Source organism: Heliangelus exortis, chromosome 1, assembly GCF_036169615.1.
Source record: "Heliangelus exortis chromosome 1, bHelExo1.hap1, whole genome shotgun sequence".
Lineage (NCBI taxonomy): Eukaryota > Metazoa > Chordata > Aves > Apodiformes > Trochilidae > Heliangelus > Heliangelus exortis.
This window is the reverse complement of record NC_092422.1, coordinates 65,963,512-65,980,453: the sequence shown is the minus strand read 5'-3', so window position 1 is coordinate 65,980,453 and position 16,942 is coordinate 65,963,512. Positions and strand designations below refer to the sequence as shown.

Below are 16,942 nucleotides of genomic sequence, written 5' to 3'. Positions count from 1 at the left end.
TATACCCACAGAGAAGGAGGAAAGAGAAAGTGTTCATATTTTGCTTCTGTTTGGTTTCAGTTGAATTTCTGCAACAGTTAAAATGAAAGGTTTATTACAAAGCTATTCAGGATAACTAAGGAGTTATCGTATAAAATGTTTGAAAAAACAGATCAACCTAGTAAGCCGGTGTAAAATAGTGAGTTGTAGTACTTAATGAAAAGAAAATCCTGGTGAGACAGACAGCTATTAAGCTATGAAGACTGGCGGAGGGCATAGATTTAAGAAAGCATGGTCTTAATGCCAAAAGACACATTGTTAAGTTTAGCATATCTTATATTTTGCATCTTACATCACTATAATTTCAGTTTAAAAACTGTACATTTGCTCTGTACTTTATCACTGAATCTAACATTTATACACATATTATCTAGTGTCTGTAAAATTAATAATTTTTAGCTGAGGAAACCTTGCAGGTATTGACCACTAAGTATCTGCTCAAATGATAATGCATTATCAACTATATTGAGAGCTGTCACAATATTTTTTTCCTTGTCTGTTTTTCCTTTATTTATTTATTTATTTTAAGTTTTACTTTGTAAATCCTTCCAATATCTTTCAATAAATTAAGGAACCAGATGCAAAGCCTGGGAAGCAGTATTTATGGACCCTTTCCATACAGCTAAAAATATCAGCTTGAATAAGCTGTGGTTGCCTGGAAACTCCTTTCCACATTTCAGTAAAGTAGATGTTTTGGTCCCCAAAACATTTGGATTAGGGCTGCTTATTCTATAGGGCAGTAGGCTCCCATTTTCAGAGTATCAGGGGTGATGTTATGCTTACAGAATCATAGACTTATTTTGTTTGGAAAAGACTTCTAAGATCATAAAGTCCAACTGTTAACCTGGCAGTGTGATCTCGTGGGCAAAAAGGGAAGCACTCCATATTCCTGAAACTAGAAGTTTATTGTTAGTCTCATTGAAACTTCATATCAGTGTAAGCAAAACACAAAACCCAGTTATTCTTAGCACTTAAAGTCTAAATTATCTATTTAACACAGAAGAAACCTCATGAACCCTCATGAACATCAGACACTTAGAACTGTTGTTAAAAAAAACCAACAACATGCCCCCCTCCCCCAACCCTATGAAATACTGCCAGTATTTACAGCATATATTCTGCTCTTAGAATCACCCCTTCATTGCTCTGCAGGGTGCTAAAGTTCACAGATGGGAGGAGTCATTAAAAAATCTTGATATCTTCACGTCTTTGCTGGCATGAGTTTGATAGGGGTGCCATCCTCATCTTCATCAGGAGATGAGTAGAGTTAGTGTTGGTAGTTTCTTCCTCCCTGTGCTGGGGTCCACATAAGCCCATTTTCTAAAGATTTTCAAATTTAGACTTCAGCTCAGCCTTATACCAAATTTTATCATACATAGTGTGTTGTGTGCATGTTACATACTTATTTCTTGTACATTTTGTTACTTCTAAAATGGGTTTTGACCATCTTCTGTTTGCTCTATCATTATAACTAACCATTCTTGACTTGCTGCAAATCCTGGGGCCTTTCATATGATCCTACTGTCCTTTTTTAGTTGCAATTACTCATCCTATACAGTCTTCTCAATGGCAATTTCTTTCTTCTTATACTGTTTTCCATGAACACTCTACCTACATGGAGCTGTGACACTGTTTTCCATGACTAAAGAGAGGTTCCTGACCTTGTATTGTAGACAGAGCAACAAACTATAGCATCTGACAAGAGTGTCAAGAATTAGAGCCATATTTTCAGGCATCCCTCTATGAAGGTTCTCAGCCCTTTCTGGAGACCCTTCAGGTTCTTTCAAGTTGTGCTTGCAGGGACAGATCTTCATCCCTTTCCCCCAGGTGAAATGAGCTACAACTGTCCATGGAGTTTGGCATGTTTGTCCTCACAATGTGCTCTTCTCCCTGCTCTTGCTTCATTTGTTACTATTTTATCTGTTCTGGCATGCAATGGTGTTTGTTTAAGATGTTTAGTACTTCTGCATTGAGGTCAAGAACAGCACCACATGAGACTGGCCTGCTGGCCTCTAGGTATGAAGCATGGAAATTTTATTGCACCATGAAGATATGAATTGTTTTGAAATGAGAATGGATGCAACTGTATTTAAGAGACTCAATAAATCTTTGACTCATAATGATGTTGAAAAAATTCCTGGTGCAGTGCAGGTTAATATGAGTTAAAATAAATTTGACAGTTGTTTTGTAATAATGAGAATGTTGGAATGGAGCTAAATCGGTGCAGTCAGCATTGTCTCAGACTCAGAAAGTCTGTCCCAGTTCTTAGTTATTTTTCCCTTGCCGCATAACATTTTGTTCCTGAAAATAAGAGAAATCTGATTTCCATGATCCTTACAGTCTCAGTTTATTTTAGGATATTTTTCTAAAGGATTCTGCCCTTGAAATTGCATAGTCATCTTTACAAGCATGTAATTAAGCATGGAAAATATCCTCTGTCCTTGCAGCTGCCCATACACTTGGCAAGAAAAAACCAGAACCAGTAGCAGTTGTATCTGTCAGTGCAGCTTTTGTGCTTTATTGCTTATTTCTAGAGAAGCTGACCTTTCCTCTGCCTTGATATTTGCATCTTCTCAAATTTTTTTTGGTTCACAAGAGTCAATAAGGCTACAGCAATAGAGTGTGTTTGTTTGCAGTGACCTTTACTGAGAGAGCTGTAAATTGTTTAGACTGCTGGACTGGTGCAATGTACACAGCTATATATATGTCAGTGCATCTTCCTGGTAGATACACTGCCTAGCAATACCAATCTCTAACCAGGTTTTCTTTCTTTCACTGTTTTATCTTGAATACAATTATATCTCATCTTTGAAATTGTGTTTGGAGAATTAGCAAAGTTAGGTGTTGACATTGCAATCCACTGGTGAATACAATTTCTGCATTCTGACCTCATGGTGTTACAACTATGCAAAGAAGTCCAGCCCATCCTTTTCTAATGTGCATGTGCTGGTCTGTGCTTGAAGAGCAGCTAATCCTCTGCCTCCTTGTTTCATGCTACAGTTCTGGTTTTTAGCTTTGACATTACCTTCTATCATCATAGATATTTCTTTTGCCTTGCATAGGTTTATAGTTTCCACCAACTTTTTTTTATGTCCTTTCAGTCCTTTTGTCCTGGGCTGTCACCATCCCTGTTCTGTCTCCAAGGGGTAGCCTTGCAATACTGTGTGCTACAAATAGCACAGAACAACTGAGAATTATTTCCATGAAGTTAAACCTATGAAAAGAGCCTACTCAAAAGACGAGCAAGAGGACAATTTTATGAAAAAACAATATTAAACTTTAAACACTGTTTATCAGTTGACAACAAGTATTACTTAAAAACAGTCAGCATGATTTCAGAACATACATTTTACAGGATGGCTGACAAAACAGAGCAAAATATTACAGAAACCTAAATACAGGACATTTTAATTCACATTCAGAACTGCTGGTGAAAAGTATTCCATAAGTAGAGCAAACGCTACTGGAAACATATCTTTGATTTAGCTTTTTCACCCAAGCATTTCTATGTGCTTCTATGAGAATATAATTGAATTCATGAAACAAATGTGTAGAATTAACCCTTAAGATAACATTGCAGCTACACCATAGTGTATGAAGGACTAGGATACATCCTTAGGCTAAATTTTGAAAGGTTGTGGAGTTAATCAGACTTCTGATTAAGCTGTTGGAACACATTGGTGGACTCATTCATATATTCAATAACATGCTGTGTAAAAAATCATTCAAAGATAAATGCCAAATGTGTTCTGGCTGATAAGCCTGTTACAGACAGTGTGGGATAAAAGGCTTTCTACAGCTCACACAAAGTTGATGTGGCCATTTTGACGTGTAGAGAATAGCTAAGGTCACAAAAAATGTGTATCATACTTCGATCAGTGAAAAATGTCAAAAAAAAAAAAAAGATCAGTGTGTCCAACCCATTATTTGCAGACAGGTATTATTTTCATTTGGCAGAAGTTGGTCTGGCTTTTTGAAAACTCGTTTCTGCTGTAAATATGTGAACCTGAATACTTCATGACCTGACTCTTCCTTGCTGCTATTACACCTCCTCCTCACTCTAGTCCTACTCACTACTGCTGCTGCTAACAGGTTGCTCCTGGTACAAACCTGAAGATTTGTCTGTAGCCGTTTAATCTGCTTATATTTGAGCTAAACATCCCAGATTCTGTGAATTTTTCCACAAAAGTAAACTTCTCAGACTTATGGTTGCACTTCTCTGCCTCAGATTTCTTAACGGGTGTGCATCTCTCTTTAAGTACCTCCTCTCAGGGTTTGCCAGGGGTTAAGAGAGCAGAGGTTGCTCTGAAACTGTTCTATGATGCTGTGCTCACCATTGTTCTGTTTTTGAATATCAGTGGGACATTAGGTTCAGTTGTGGTCCACTGTGTTATCTTCAGTCTTTTCTGCAGGACTGTGGAGCATTCAGTTCCCTCCTGCCCTGGTTTTGTGCAGTTTTACCTCTTCCTACCTAAATGTAGTAACCCGTGCCTGTGTTTCTCGAGCAGTGTGCTGTTTTTTCTAGGCCAGCATTGAGACTGTGCAATTTTTGCCTGGCTTTGATTTTCAGTGCAAATGTCTCAAGTGCCATTTCAGTTTCCCCGAAAGCAAATTTTAAGAGTACTCTCAGTATTCATAAAGGCATTAGTTCGAATTTTGTGCACATAAAGTGAACATACAGTGTCTACATGTCCACATTGTTAGGAGGAAGCTTATTGTGCTTTTCAGCTGCTAGTAGGTCAGAAAAATGACTTTTATTATGGAATGTAAAATTCTCAACTAACATTTGAAAAGCTTACAGATTAGAAAGTAATTTTTTCTTTCATTTATTTCTCTTTCACCTACCATTCTCCCACATACTTTATACTTTTATTTGATTCTATTAGACTGTTTTGTTATTTTCAAGTTATCCTGCTTGATTATTTCAAAATAAGGTGGTGGTGTTTTTTTTCATTTGGTTGGTTTTGGTTTTTTATTTTGAGTAGGACTGCAATTGTGTTCTCATCAGGAGCTATTTATTGTTCCAAAGGCATTTTTCCCTACTGGGTAAAGTGTATGAGAGAAGCAAAGCACTCAAGCTACTTCTAATGTACTTTTTTTTGTGTGTGTGTGTGTGTGTGTGGTCACAGGCAGAAGACATAGGAATCTTTTCTGTTAAGAATGCACTATAAATTTGCAAGGTGCATTTTATAATAAAAAGAAAATTCCATTTTCTTTTTCCTTAAGTAAATAGAAACTGTCACTGTCTTCAACAGACACTGTAACAATATAAAAATTGAAGTTAGATTCAGTTTCCATGTTACATTTTCAGAATATAATTTGTTGTGAAACAGAAGCACTGGAAAGCAGTAAAGGAAGCAATCTGTGGAACTGTAAATGGGCTTGGCTTTCACTACAGTAATGAGAGGTTATTTTTAAAAATTATTTCTATTTCTCTTCCTCCTGGCTATCTTTTGTGGCTTAGTAAGCATGAAGAAAAATGACCAGAGAAGCCATTCTTTAATGTATCTTACTATTTTCACTTCTTCAGAAAGGAAGGAATAGCTTCAAATTGAATCTGGGGCAAATGCAAAGCTACCCAAGTATATAAAACACTGATACAGTATGCTCACTGTCATGAATGAACTTAGGTCTTTGAAAAGCCTTGGAAAACTTTCCCACTTAGACAAAAGCGGGGAAGGAACGTGGTATCAATTTTCCTGTATATTTGTATATATTTAGTAATTTTTCCTATTTATCATTACCGTTTCATTAAAGTTCTGTAGTTTATTTTCCAACTCATAAGTCTCTCTTCCTTATTCTCTCTCCTTTCTTTATCAGGGAGGAGAGAGAGATTAATAGAGAGCGTCTGTTACTCGGTTTAATTGCCGGGCCAGTGTTAAACCGTGACAGTCACCCAAATTTCATGAGGGATCTTTTCCTTCCTCTCCTTTTTGCTCCCTCTCAGAGATGAGTGGCTGTCTCTCCTCTTTGCAGACACAGCAAGCAAAGCAAATACACTGTGTATAAACTGACTGTGTGTAGACTGCAATAAGCTGGATGCAGCCAGACCTGTCAGATGACATTTTTGAGCTGTACTTGCTTGAGCACTTCAGGAGCAAATCTCCCTTGTCTGTCCATATTCCCAGGGAAAAATATTTTAAAGCAGGGCAGACCCATGTGCATGGAGCTAATACATGCTGGTGACATTCATGCTGCTAGAAAAGTCCTGGCTTTGTCCACCTGTTGTGCCATTCAGCTATTTTTCATTAAGTTCAGTGAATAATTTTTATCTCTGAATAGCATGCTCAAGTTGATTTGTTTCTGTTGGAGTCAGGAGGGTAGAAATAATGCCAAGATATTCTCACAGATTTTTCCAGAGCCATTGAGAAATTGCTATTCTTTAATTCTTCCCTTTGTTGTACTTGCATACAAAAATACACATGACAACATAGCAGTAGCAGTAAAATTCTGCTACTAAGTTTGTTATCTGCACAGATCTACTTACCCTTGTAGTATTCTTCTAACAAGAATCACCATCACCATTTATTTAAGCATGAGCTGGGCCCACTGTTCTTTACAGTGAATTTACTGGAATTCAGAAAACAGCCAAGCCTTGAAAGAAGATAACCAGCCATTGCATGTCCTAGTGGTGGACAGGAACCAAGAGTTCTCTCCCTTTTCTACAGTTCTCAAAGGTCCTCTGTATGACACGTTCATGCCATTTCAACATTCAAACCACACACATAACCAGAATTCAGTGCACAAAGCCCCTGCATATCTTTTCAGTGTATGCCAGAAGCCAGCATTCATCCTGTGCAGTATAGAGTATTAGCACTGTTGGATCAGTTCTGGAGTCTCTTTCCAATGGATCATAAAAATATTATTCTTCTTCAAAAGACAATTTTGCATCTGTTTGGAAAGAAGAGAAGCAAGGTCTGTGTACCTGAAGCTACAAAAGAGGGTCTTGTACACAAATTGTTTCTGAGGGATGTGGCTGAGGGAATAGAGATGGGCAGCTGCTCTAGGCCCTTCAAGAGGTTTTTTAACCCATAACTCCTGAGCTGCTGGTTTTGGCTTTCTAGGTGTACTGAAAAATACTGCAGCTCAGTACTGAGATGAGCTCACAAGTGAGCTGCAGTGTTTTCAGTGGATGTCCTTACTGGTCCCAGTACCTGAAATTCTCATTTAAAGGGTGCAGTATGTTACTGAAAGCTCCTAAAATGTCCCTGACAGAGTAAAATGCATTTCTAGAATAGGCAATACTTATGTAACACTGTGTAGGTGTGAAGTTCAGAGAAAACAGTTAATGTTTACAATCTCATGAGTGGGAAAACCTTTGGCCTTTATACATATATATATATGTATATATATTTCTTCTTTTTTACTCAACATAAAAGCAGTTACAAGCTTTATACAAAATGGTCTAAACTTTTATGTACCAGTACTTTGAATTTTCTTACAACTGTTTTTCTTGAAGGTTTTTTGAGAGGGCTCATATTATTCATCTATCTTCTTTGTAGAAGGACCCCATTCTTCTTAAGTTATATTTGTTATTTGATTATGAATTTTTGACTTGAAGTCACTTGCCAGCAAAGATTGTTATTCTTTCTTCCTTGTTCCTCCTGAAATTTGTGAATCCATCCCTTTCTGACTGTAAATGTACGAAATAGCATAAGTTATATGAAATAGTCACAGCAAAGAGTGAAATAACTGAGAGGCTTTATTTCCATGCCATTAAAATAAAAATCTTAAATTCAGTATGTAAGTTTTTGTATTGAAAAAGTAGTCATCTGCCACTCAGGGAAAAAAATAGGGAAGAAAGAAAAGGACCATCATTCTGAAGGAAAAAAATCACTCCAAACACTTTTGTTCCATGCCTGAAATGCCATTCTGCTGCTTAAGATAAATGTGCTAGAGGAATCAAACACCTCTAGAAAGCAGTTTAACTGTGCAGAGAGAAAGTGAGGCTTGGTCAGACAGGAGATTTGCTGATTACTTTCTCTGGTGGTTTGTGCATTTGATTTGAGTTTTCTCTCAATCAGTGCGTCTTAAAACACTCCAGGATGTATAGAGGGTTACTGTCTGGAAAAAAGCCTCTTTTGCTATTTCTAGTCAGTCCCTCTTCTGTTTTAAAGAGCTTTTCCTTTTCGCTGCTTATCTTCCAGAGCACATAATCAGTGAGTCATTAAAGGCCTGGAAAAAAGCAATACTGTAACTTCCCAGTCTGTGAAGCATAAAGTGTTCTTTCTTTTTCTCCTCCAGGTTGGATTGCCATATTTGGAGCCATTTGGCTGCTCGTGCTAGCAGACATCCATGATTTTGAGATGATACTGAACAGAGTTGAGTGGGCAACCCTCCTTTTCTTTGCAGCATTGTTTGTACTCATGGAGGTAAGATTCTGTGATTTCTGAAGCCAAGGAGTTACAACTCAAAATGTGAATTATGTACCTGAGCAGAGGCCTCCTGCAGATTCAATCCTGCTGTAATATTGAAGCTCAAGTATGGTCAGAACAGTACAGAGAGAAATTGCAGAGTGGTAGAAGCTGGCTAGAACTTTAGAGATTCAGTTTTTCACTATAAGCTTGGTGTCACTCTCTCTTGTTCTGCTGCATTTGCCACGTATAATCATTGCCCGTAAGTAGAATTTTAGTTTCCAGTTTTATTGGCAGTCTATATGTGCAGATAGCTTAAATGCATTTATGTGCTTGGTTTGCAGTTCCTTAGACAAATGAGAGGACAAAATAAAAGAACAAGAATAAACCAGAGCTGAAAAATGCTTCTAATGCTGTCTGCTACTTGCTGGCTACCAAATAGCCTGAGATTTCATGGGAGTATCATTTGAAAGGATAATATCACTGAATTTCAGTTTGCAATTGTAGCTTAAAAGATCGTTGTGTAATTTCTTCATGTTTGTCTGCTTGACTAATAGAAACATGATAGTCAATTTTGTAACCCATTTTATTTACTGTTTGATGCTTTTGTATAGCCCGAGAGGATTTATTTTTGCCCCAAATACTTGGATAATTCTTTATATGAATATCTACATTTGCTTGTCAGTTAGGCTTCTGAGCATTCTCTAGAATGCTTGGTGTTTTTCATTTGTTATTTGTTGGGTTTAAATTATGTAATTATGTTGTAGAAGCACAACCAATAAAACCAGAGTGATGTGTGGCACCACCTTGGGCAATAAATTTTCCTGAGTGAGAAGCCTGGGAAAAACCTGTAATAGCGAATTTGCTCACACAGCCTTCTTCCCTCACCCTTGTTACTGGTAACTGCAAAGAGCACAAGAATAAGTAAATTGAGATCTATTAAAAAAGTTGCCAACAGTAAACTGGACAGAATTTGGAGCAAATACATATAGCAAGTAATTCAACTACCTCTAATGCCAAACTGGAAATCAAAATCAGATAAGCTCTGGGAAGATGAATGAACATTGTTTATCGTTAGGAAGCTTGTTTGAGAGCTACGAGGTCTAATGTTCATCAGGAAATATTGATTTGTTGTGCACCCCTTAGCACAGGCAATTTCTAGTTTCCTATGTTATTGGACTCTATATATCTTTGCATTTTCTAGCTCTTACAGGGACTCCACATTGAAGCCACATTTATTTTGTCTGTTGCTGCTGTAATAGTTTATTAGTTGCATTCCCTGATGTATTTATTGTTTTATCTTGGATTGAATGGTTTTGATTTGAGTGCCCTATGACTGCACAATAACATAGTAATGCAGGCAGGAAGTTATTTGCCATTTACTGCCAGAATTCAGATATGACTCTTGTAATTCACTGTACTTCATTTTTATGGGTTTACAAGTTGCCAGTGCATAGTTTGCTAATGAAAGAATATTTTTCTTGGCACTCTAGAATAACAGCAGTTTAAGGTTGGAAAAGAAACTTGAACACCTAGTAAAAAAAAAAAAAAGTGAGACAGTGAATTCCTCCCCATAAATGAATAAAAAAAAATATTCCAAGTATCATCACTGCTAATTTTGATCTGAATCTATTACCCTTTGGATTAGAAGGAGATGACAGTCCCCGACAGGGCATTTTTCTCCCCTTTAGGTTAGCAATGTCAAGAAGAAACAACTCAAAACAAAGATAATCATTGAAGTGTGAGAAATCTTTCCATGAGCAGTTGTCAGCTCATATTCTTCACCCTTGGGGATCCTTCATCTTGAATGGTTCCCAGTCTGAAGCTGTTTCCTAGTGCTATTAATGTTCCCTTTCGTATTGCAAGGCCCATTTAAAAACCTGTGCAGGGTTTAGTTTGCAAGACATTTTGGAAAATGTGAATTGAGTTCCAAAGCCAGGGGGAGAACTCCTGGAGGTTCTGCCTTTGGGTGCTCATTGGTCCAGTCTGGTAGATCTTTTGCAATGTAAAATTTGGTAACCCTTTGGAGCTCTCTTGTTTTCTACTGTGTCCTTTGAATAAGTCATCTTTACAGCTGTCATTTTAGCCATTATTCCCAACTTGCTGTTACAGGCTTTAAAATCTCTTTGCTTCTTCTGTATTTTTATGACATGATTAGGTGTACCTCTCACGGATACAGTATTTTGTTCAATTTTATAGTCAAAACTGACATTTTACCTTAATCCCTTCAGCTAGGGTTTAGTTACAACAGCTGTCATGACACACTGTCCATAAGAGGGTTTCATGCAAATTTCTGTACATAAATTAGATTATGATCTAAAGCGGTACATATTTTTTTTCTGCAGAAAAACTCTATTTTAATCTGTCAGACAGAAGCCAGGGTGCTTGAAGGCACCAATTAGTGCAGTAATTCTTACTCCTCTTAGAAGACACAGGAATATTCAGGAAGCCCTCTGTGCAGTGTGCGTGCACCCAGGGAATGTCAGTGGCAGGGTACCAATTGTTGACTTTCTATTAGGTGCTTGCAGGTGATTGGCACAGATATTATAGAGATATCCTGAAGTTGGCTGCTGCAGGAGTTATGTTAATGTCCTTCACTCCCTTCTGTCTTTTCTGAATATCTCTTTTGTAATACCATGTCTGGATACCAGAAAAAAAATTGATTATTACTGAAAAGTAGTATGTTGTGTTAATAGATAAGTAATAAGGCAACGATAGTAACTGAGTGTAACTCTTAGCTCTGGCTGCTGACAGCTATGTGTTAAAAAGTTTATTTTAAAGTGTGAATGCAAAGCAATTTCAGAAAACATATTATGGTTCATTAAAAATATTGCTTTGACATACATTGTAAATGACACTTTCATCACCTTTGAGTTGATAAAGCAACAGATAGCTTAGAATGAAAATGGTAAGTTAAAATTACTAACAAGAATTAATTTCTTAGGGAACTTTCTCCTGGAAGTTAAAGTCACGAAATATGTCCATTTTTTTAAATGTAAGGGTTTTGTGTATGTATTTAAAAGTCTTATAACTTTCTTATTTTGTGCTGAGTCTTCAAATGTAGATAGATCTTTTCTTGTGCAATGCACTGTTAAAAGAAAGTATAATTTCTGGGCCAATATGTAGTGATGCCCAAAACAGTAGCATTCAGCTGCCACCCAGATGAGCTGCAGGTGCAGGACTTTCCAGTCTGAATGACAGCCCCTTTGTCACTCTGACGTTATCATGTCTCCTACCACACCACTTAGTGCCTCTTAGGATCTTTTTCTATCTCTGTCATGGAATTCAGCAGCTTATGAGATGAGTTTTTTCCCCTCTGCTGTCTCTGAAGGGCTCTGTCTGAGGGCCAGGTGTGCTGGTTACACGGAGTTGTGTTGTGTGAATAATGACTTCTGTGGTTCTGTGCAGGAATGGGGAAAGCAGGTGAGGCATTGCAGCTGTCTGAGCCTTTGTAATGGCAGGAAAACTGCAAGCAAGCCAACCAGTTTGGTCCAGACTGAAGCAAAGCCAAAGTGATTTTCTCCCCCAAGAAACTGAAAAGTTGCAAAATAGGCATAACCCATTCAGCCTGAAATACTAATTCATCCTGGACCCTTGTAAGAAAAGAAAACAAAACTGACATGAATTTAAAGCTATGTCTCATGAGTTAAAATCACCCTTTTACCCTGTGGTTTGAGGGAATAGATCCTTCTCCTGGGGTGTGGAGATTGATTTTGTATTCTCCTGTCTGCCCAAGGAGAGCTCAGTCATCACCACTCTGCTGGGATATTGCTCTGTCTTTTTGTCATATTAGTAACCACGTTTGTATGGGATGCTGTCTGCGTGTCCTGTACAATAGGAATGGGAGGACAGCCTGGGCTGTCCTCTGTCCCAGTGCCCAGGGCTCCTCTCCTTGCTTCAGGTGCTTCACTTGGACATCAGAGACTCCACGTTCCTTTCTCTTGGATGCTGCTTCCTCCGCCCATTTCCACTGACCCAAGGTCTATGGCCTGGTCTAGCAGATGTGTAGTGTTGGTTTTTAATGGGTCTGAGGAATCTGCTTAAGAGAAACATGCCTTTTGCTTTCTCTTTGCTTCATTTGAGACTGAATGCAAGATGACTCATTTCATCTGACCTTTTAAACACAAGCTATACTTCTATATCATGGTTTTGGCAAAGCTGGTTTAAAATATTTTGTGTTCAGGTATTCAGGAAAGAAACTAATTTTTAAATTTCAGCCATCCTCTCATGTGTCCCACACTCTTAGGCAATCCCATCAGTCGTTCCAACACAACCAACCCACTTCTGTAAATTCAGCTACCAACTCTTGACATGTCTTTCCTTTCTACCAATTGCAAATCCTCTATAGATGCTACATGAGATGAATATAAATACCTTGTAAATGGGAATGAATTGTTGCATTTTCTCCCACCCACTGAAAAAATGTAACTGCATCAGGCACTTCACAAGTTGATATCAGTATCTTCTTTTTTTTTTTTTTAGGCTTTGGCTCACCTGCACTTAATAGACTACATAGGAGAGAAGACAGCTTTGTTAATAAAGGTATATTTAAATATTTACAGTTTTTAAACAGGAAAATAAAAAATTCTACTCCAATGGAATAATTAATATTATATTAATTTTTAATTTGGCATTACTTATTTCATACCTGCATTAAAAATGTCAAGAAAGCATGTTGTACCCTTGTGGGGGTGGCATTTAGAATGTAAGTGTCTGTCCTCAGTCAGAATAAACATAACAATAAATGCCTTTTCTGTAGTAAAAGGCAGGCCTTTTCTGTAGGAAGGCCTTTTCTGTGGTAAAAACAAAACCAAAAAACAACACCCCAATAACCATAAAGAGTAAAAGGGGAAAATATAGAGTTTCTTAGGTGAAACACAAGTAAGGGTATTAGAAATATCAGTCTTTGTATTTCTATTTGTTTGAATTTTCTTGGAAGAAGAACAAGAATTGTGCTAATAAATACGGGGCTGTTTTCTTCAAGATGCTTTTAAAATCACAGAGCCTGAAGGAGTAATAACTGTTGATAAATTAAAATTGTGAAGAACACACAATTGTGTTATCGAGGGGACAGAGCAACACTGATCTCATCAAAGCTGTAATTTAATCTCTCTCCATTCAAGGCGGTTCCCGAGGAGCAGCGCTTGGCAGTGGCCATCATTTTAGTGCTCTGGGTGTCTGCTTTGGCCTCCTCTGTGATTGACAATATCCCCTTCACAGCTACCATGGTAGGTCTGGGCAGCACTTGCACTTTGTCCTCTCCGTGCTGGCAAGGGAGATGAGCTTGCTGGTTCCTATTTGCATTTTTTTTTTTTTCTTTTTTGACCTCTGCGGTGTTGCAGTTTACTTTATCTCCCGAGGCTGAATGGTTATTACAAGCTTATTAATACCATGTAGACATCTAGCTGGCCACTGCAGTTAGCTGTGGGACCAGATGGAATGTTTTTGCTGTATTTTTATACTTTTCCTCGTGTATCGACATCCGTAGCTGAGAAATAAACTTGTCTTTTTGCTGTCGCTATCCACCTGCTGCTATCAGCACTTTCCCTCTATGCTCTCCGTAGTGATGCTAATGCTTTTTTAACACCTTAACCTTTTCTTTCTACCTTACTTATGTAATTGGTTTAAAAAATGGCAAATAATGTCAAGCATATCAAATGCTTATTAGCAACTGAGTTTTAATATAAGGGAAGTACCAAATTATAATGAATTAGGGCATGATCAGATAGGTTTATTCAATAAAGTTCCCTGTTTAAAGAGCAATAATCCTTTCATAATACTCTAGGAATGATTCAACACTACAACATGTTGTCATCTAAATATAATTTTTTCTGCCATTTCTGTTGGCTGGTCGTGCCCACCCTTAATCTTTTTAAGGTTTAAGGTGCTTCTTATATGGCCTATGTCAGGCTGGAAAGATTTGCAGCTTCTCTATAGTTATGTGCCAATATGGTAGTTTGACTTGATGTTTCCTGTGGAATTATGTTGATTTAACAACAGACTGCAAGCAATAGGCATGAAGGGAAAGGTTGGTTCAGGATGAGTCGCCTTCCATCAAATGCTTGAGGAGTATTAAGCAATAATGCAGAAATTGTAGTTTCAAAGGTTTAGCCTCACATCCAGACAGTCTGTGAAGACTGGTTTGGAGCAATACCAAAAAGTACCTGCACGCACATTGACCAAAGGGTCATTTACAGGATTTGAAAGGAACCCTCTTTAAAGGGCATATTTTGGAGAACAGACTGAAACACAGGAATCTTTTGGAATACCTAAAGACCATTTCTTTTATATCTTTGAGGGAGTGAAATATTGATTGACAGGAAAGGATTCCTGCCAAGACTTTAGACATTTCAAATGTATGTCTTTTTCATCATGTTCTGGGCTGAACTGAAGAGAGTGTTACAATATTTTTTATTTAAAAATAAGTGGAGAAAGTGGGGAGAAAGAAAAATATACACATATTCTCACCTGTGCAAGAGAGTAATTAACTGAGGTGTTAAAACATTGATGTGTTATACGGAAATCTAAAGCTGAGACACATGTAGCATAATTAATGGGTTATGTCTTTCTCATTATATGTTAGAAAATGCAAAAAATTCCTAAGTAACTAAGTCCCAATTTATTACATTAAGATTGTAACGTTAATTTAAAATTATTTTTGTTTCCTTGACACTGGGTTCCTACTGACAAAACAAGCAATGTTTGATTTTGGAAGTCTTTTTCTCACTACGTATGTGATAACATATCACTACTACAAAGTTATGAACTCCTGATGAGGAGTAACTCATATCGAATCCAGCTCTTCCCTAGAGTAGCATTTCACTAATTGGAGACTCTGTGTAATAAACAGACAGTGGAACAGGTATTTCTTGTATCTCCTTTCATTTATTGACTTTCTATTTACAGAATAAAGCTGTAATTATTGATAGCAGATAACCACCCACACAGCAAATTCACTTCTTCAGCCATACAATTCACTTACATGGTCATGCAGTTGCCCAATGGAAGCAACAGCTTGGGAGTCAACACCAGGGTGTACTCAGAAGCAGAGGGTTATACTGACATACTTCTATATCTGTGTTTGGTTTCATAGACCTGAGTGATACAGGAATATGGGGCACCTGTTGTGATGTAGCCATGAGTGGCAAAAGGTTTCTGCTTTCCTAGCAAAAGGTTTCAGCTTCACAATCTCCCTGTGATTTCTGTTGTCATAGCCTTGATGGACCAAGGACTGGGTAGAGATGTGGAACCCATCAAGTTCGTCCCATTTTTTGAGCCCACCCAGATGTAAAAATCTGGATGGTTTCACAGATATCAGCTGTGTGCTCTGACTGAGCCAAGAATTTTTGGAAGATGGCATCCTTTGCAAATAGTGGATTTGATAACCCCAAAGTTGTTTGCCACTGGCCAGTAGGAGTTAATGGAAACCAGGCTCACAGGGCTTGTTTGACTTGTACGTGGATAGGTTTTGCTGAAATACCATGCAAAGATTATGAAAGGCTTGGTGGTAGCTCACAGTCAAGGACAACAGATGTGCCCCTTTTGCATTAGAAAGGCGAGTATACTGTGATTCATGTCCTCTATTCCAGGGATGAGACAGTCTTGCCAGTCCCAGCTATTCTGGTTGTGAGCCTCCAGCTGAATGTGGGCAAAACTACTGCAATGGCAAGGGTGCTTAGAAAGTCATACTGCTCTGTTTCTTCAGGGGTGGGGAGGTGCCAGAAGACGGGGATCGGTTCATTCCTGGGATGTTCCCAGCACAGCCTATGTTGCTGGGTAAGGTCCTCCATTTGTCCCCTACAACACTGTGCAAGTGTGCAGTCTTCAGAGTATCTTCCAATTGCTTGTTTCACATAATTTCTCCTCTATGCAAAGATCATGAACTGCTTGAAAAGAAGATGGAGAGACTGAAACTAGCTTGATGAACTAGAATCCAAAGACTTTTTCATTCTCTTTAAGCACTGGAAAGTGAAGATCTACCTCCTTAATTAAACAGATGCTTATATGAATGTTTATTCCACTTTGTTGCATAAGCATGCCTGGCAACTGTCTGCAAATTATAGCTAAATCAATCATTTCTTATCAATATATACAAAAAATGTAGTATAGCAAAATATTTTGAGTTTGAGACATACTTTGTGGGAAAACTCCATGAACTCTGACTGTATGTAAAAGACTACGTTACCAGCAGCAAAATTATGTATACAGATATAACTTGAAATTTCTTAAAAAAACACTTTCAAAACAATCTGTGGATAAGATTTCATAGACCAGGAGCTTGGTTAATAAGTTGACACATTTTAAAACTTGAATGGCAAGGACTTTTTCCACATTGGGTACCCAGCTTTCTTTGTCTGAAGAATAAATTTGGGGAATCATGTGGTGATGATCTATGTATCGTTCTATTAATCCCCTGGTATTTTTTCTCCTTTTCACAATGACATTCCTTGGCAGGCAGACTTACTCATTTTTAGGGCCTGCACTTTCCTACTATTGTCCTTTAAATAGCCATGGACGTTTGCCCTTAGAATGTCAGGTGACGTAATTTT

The 16,942-nt window shown here is 37.9% G+C and overlaps 1 protein-coding gene across 1 annotated transcript in view; it reads left to right on the top strand.

Annotated features, from left to right (window-relative positions):
- Positions 1-16,942, top strand: part of OCA2 (OCA2 melanosomal transmembrane protein) — a 190,400-nt gene that overhangs the window by 121,352 nt on the left and 52,106 nt on the right. Inside the window, exons 20-22 of the mRNA XM_071746616.1 lie at positions 8,284-8,411; positions 12,876-12,935; positions 13,517-13,621. Coding sequence (XP_071602717.1) covers positions 8,284-8,411; positions 12,876-12,935; positions 13,517-13,621 — 293 coding nt within the window. The remainder of the gene's footprint in view (positions 1-8,283; positions 8,412-12,875; positions 12,936-13,516; positions 13,622-16,942) is intronic.